At 29.1% G+C, this 4,305-nt stretch overlaps 1 protein-coding gene across 1 annotated transcript; it reads left to right on the plus strand.

Annotated features, from left to right (window-relative positions):
• The first annotated feature begins 2,092 nt into the window (after positions 1–2,092).
• On the plus strand, positions 2,093–4,011 carry LOC145049372 (bidirectional sugar transporter N3-like). Its single transcript, XM_078997789.1, has 6 exons — positions 2,093–2,147; positions 2,365–2,401; positions 2,494–2,704; positions 2,786–2,947; positions 3,043–3,162; positions 3,404–4,011. The coding sequence occupies exons 1-6, from the start codon at positions 2,093–2,095 to the stop codon at positions 3,839–3,841; spliced, it is 1,023 nt and encodes a 340-aa protein (XP_078853915.1). The 3' UTR covers positions 3,842–4,011.
• The last annotated feature ends 294 nt before the right edge of the window (positions 4,012–4,305 follow it).

Raw genomic sequence — 4,305 nt, forward strand, 5'->3', positions numbered from 1 at the left:
ATAGAGGATAAAAAATTGAGATTTTTGGTATAGTTAGTTTTTTTGGATAAAAATAAACTTAAATATCGATTAAAGCAACAAAATGAAGTGAGTTTTTTTAGAATTTTTTTTTTATTTTTTATATATCAACTTGAGTTTATGTGGAAAGATGACGAAAAATCGTGAACAACGGTAAATTCGGGTTTTTTCGACAACAAACAATGCCTAAAAAAATTCAAATGAAAAAAAGAGGTGGGCTTTTAGGTATAGGGCGTGTTTGGCACGTAGCGTTTGACAGCTTCTAGCTTCTAGCATTTGACAAAACGCTACGTTTTGAACATGAAGTTTCGTTTGGCACTACAAGCTTTTAGCGTTTAGTTTAAACAAAATGCCCCAAATCCAAATGCTACTTCATGTAGCGTTTAACAAAATCTTACAAGCTACAAGCTACCCGCACCCCGCTAGAAGATATTGGCTACCAGCTAATTTTGCCAAACACGCCCATAATCCAATGTATGTGCGTCCAATGTATTAGTGTACATCCAATCCCTGAACCGTTGATCATTATAATTTCTGGTGGTTATAGTTGGTTTTTGGTTCCTTGTTAATTATGGTTTTTATTTAACCTCAATATATATATATATATATATATATATATATATATATATATATATATATATATATATATATATATATATATATATATAGAGAGAGAGAGAGAGAGAGAGAGAGAGAGAGTTAGGTTCAAATGTGTGCTAGATGCATCAATAAGAATTTAATAAAGTTAAATAATTATTTAATTAAATAAAATAGATATTAAATAATTTCCATAATTGTATGTATATTAAATGATATATCCATAATTATAATTTTTATAGATACAAATTTATTTTTAAAAAATATCATTGTTGATATTAATAACGATTTTAATTAGTTTGTATAAAAAAGAATTATAAGTATGAATATCATTTAATATACATTTAATGTTTTACTAAATTCTTATTGATGCATTATACAACATAATAAATGTGATAAACATTTGAATATATATATATATATATATATATATATATATATATATATATATATATATATATATATATATATATATATATATATATATATATATATATATAGAGAGAGAGAGAGAGAGAGAGAGACAGAGAGACAGAGAGAGAGAGATTTAGGTTCAAATGTTTTCACTATCTATTGTGTGCCCGTATGATTGATTCTGGACCAATCATTTTAGTTATTTTAAGAAAGTAATATATATATATATATATATATATATATATATATATATATATATATATATATATATATATATATATAGGGTTAGGTTATTTTGTTTTCACTATCTATTGTGTGCATGTATGACTGATTTTAGACCAATCATTTTAGTTATTTTAAGAAAGTAATTAATGCACATCAAATGTTGAAGATATAATGAATATTAATTACATTTTTAGCATTTAATATGCATTAATTACTTTCTTAAAATAACTAAAATAATTGTTCCAAAATCAGTCATACATGCACACAATAGATAGTGAAAACATTTGAACCTCTCTCTCTCTCTCTCTCTCTCTCTCTCTATATATATATATATATATATATATATATATATATATATATATATATATATATAAAGTTGTCAGAGGACCAAATCTGAACTCAATATTCATTATGAAACGTAAGCAACTACTAAACCAGTGATTGTGATTCCCAGTCTGTAAATCAAATTGATACATTTTTTAAATGATTGAGAAATCAAAAGCTTCTGCCTGATGCTTATCATCTACTTTGAAAATAGTTAGGGTCAACTTTCAAAGCTTAATGAAGAACAAAATGATTAAACCATTAGATAAACTAAAAAAACAGTATTATTGGATCCAGATCAACCCCACTTCGAACAAAAAGATTGGTGATTAGCTGTTACAAAATGAAATTTTTTCCACCAAGTGTCTTAATGCCACTTGTAATCTACACGTAAATAAGTTTTTTGATTTTTAGTCTATAAATATAGTATACCTCCAGGTGCTTTCTGTTGGAAGAAAAGAAGCCTATTAATCTTTCGATTCTTCAGTTTTCCGTACTCAAACACAAGAAAAATATGGCAATTTTCTCCGATATTCAACATCCTGTGACTTTTACTTTTGGCATTTTAGGTATAATTTATGAAAGACGGTTACTTTTTGAATGTTAACTTTGGGTAGTAATTAATGTAGTTAGACCATATTTAAAAAAAGTTGTGTGGTTTAAATATTCTGATTTAATATTTATATTTTTTAATCAGCGAATCTTTTTATTGTTTCATTTTTAATCTCGATTAATATTGAAAACCTCGCCTTAAGTGAAATTAATTGTTTACTCCTTTGCTTGCAGGAAACATCGTATCCTTTATGGTGTATCTTGCTCCTGCGTAAGTTAATAAAGTAATTTTACCAAAAAATAATTTGTTTGCATTTAGAGAAGATTATAAATATATATTTTTTTATTTTACTTTGCATGCAGGCCAACTTTTTACAGTATCGTAAAGAGAAAATCAACGCAAGGGTTTCTATCGGTACCCTATGTGGTCGCCCTCTTTAGCTCGATGATTTGGATATACTACGCGACACTTAAAACCGACGCGACCCTTCTGATCACCATCAATGCTGTTGGCTGTATCATCGAGACACTTTACACAGCCATCTTTATCGCGTATGCCCCGAAGACCATTAAGGTGATACTGACGTCCAAAAAGATGTCATTGATTCCTGTATGATCTTTAATACAAAAGCTATAGCATTTGATGATGTTGCAGATTCAAACCATAAAATTGGTCGTATTGTTAAACTTCGTAGCATTTTGGGTGATTGCTCTTTCGACCCATTTCCTTGCTGAAGGTCCGACCCGAGTCGAGATTCTTGGATGGATATGCATGGTAATTTCTGTTAGTGTTTATGCAGCCCCTCTAAGCATCATGGTACGTAATTCAGAACCAGATTTATACAACGTGGCCTTTTTTCTTTTTGGGTCGAATGATCCCAGATTGAAGTAATTTTGTTGAATGTAATACAGAAAAAGGTGATACAAACAAAGAGTGTAGAATTCATGCCATTTTGGTTGTCTTTTTACTTGGCATTGAGTGCGGTTATGTGGTTCTTCTATGGTTTACTTCAAAAAGACATATATGTTGCGGTAAGTTTCTTTCTATTACTCTAAGATATTTTTGTCATAAGAACAGAAAAAAATTAAAGGATATTTAATTTCTCATATTTTTATGCAATACAGCTTATATATGTGTATATATGTTTTCGTATTATAATTTAGGAGAAATTTTAACAAAATAAATGTATTTTAGCTGATTCCTGTTGTAATATGGGTTATGCATTTGGTTATTATCATTACTATATAGTCTTACGGAAATATAATATCTCAGTTACCGAACATAATCGGGTTCGTGCTCGGAATAATCCAAATGGTATTGTATTTGGTTTACAAGAATTACAACACCAAAAATATCGACTTCGAAAAGAACATGCCAACTTCTGTTTCAACTCTCGAGAGACACCATAATTGCGACATGCCAAAACACAAAGAAGAACAAGAGACCAACACAAAAGATCAAACTGTGACCGTGAAATGCACCAAAGAACAAAGCAATATTGAAGTCAAAGTCGACGAACCACTAGAGTTCTGTACGTTGCCACAAATTATAAATGATGTTATTGATAACACTATGAAGGAAGGCACGATGCTCGAAACATCAACGAGTTGCAGTTCTATCGTACAACAAATGAATGTTTTGGAAGATCGTAATCAAACCAAGAGCATGGATGCCCCTCATCAAGCTTATCTTGTTGAAAGTGCTACTTAAATCAGTTTTCTTTTGTGACAATGTGATGCACCTCACATAACGTGCTTCACTTTTGTATAAATAATAAGGATTTCGATCCACATGTCCCATACCCCGAAGGCCTTTTTGTATCTTGTAACTCGTTGTTTTTATGAACGACATTAGTACTCTCACGTTAATATAATGTTTAATCTCTCTCTCTCTCTCTCTTTTATATATATATATATATATATATATATATATATATATATATATATATATATATATATATATATATATATATATATATATATATATATTATGCAGTTATCGCGGTCAAAATTTTAATAGCGGTCACATACCGCTATTTGAGATCGCGGTTATCGCAGTGGTATAGCTGTGCAATAGCGGTTTTTTACTATTACTTATAATTTATAATTTTATATTATATTTATATAGAATTTACATATTTGAGTATTAATAATATAAGTCTACATAGAATTTGT

Source organism: Lactuca serriola, chromosome 5 (assembly GCF_051521515.1).
Source record: "Lactuca serriola cultivar US96UC23 chromosome 5, Lser_US96UC23_V15, whole genome shotgun sequence".
Classification (NCBI taxonomy): domain Eukaryota; kingdom Viridiplantae; phylum Streptophyta; class Magnoliopsida; order Asterales; family Asteraceae; genus Lactuca; species Lactuca serriola.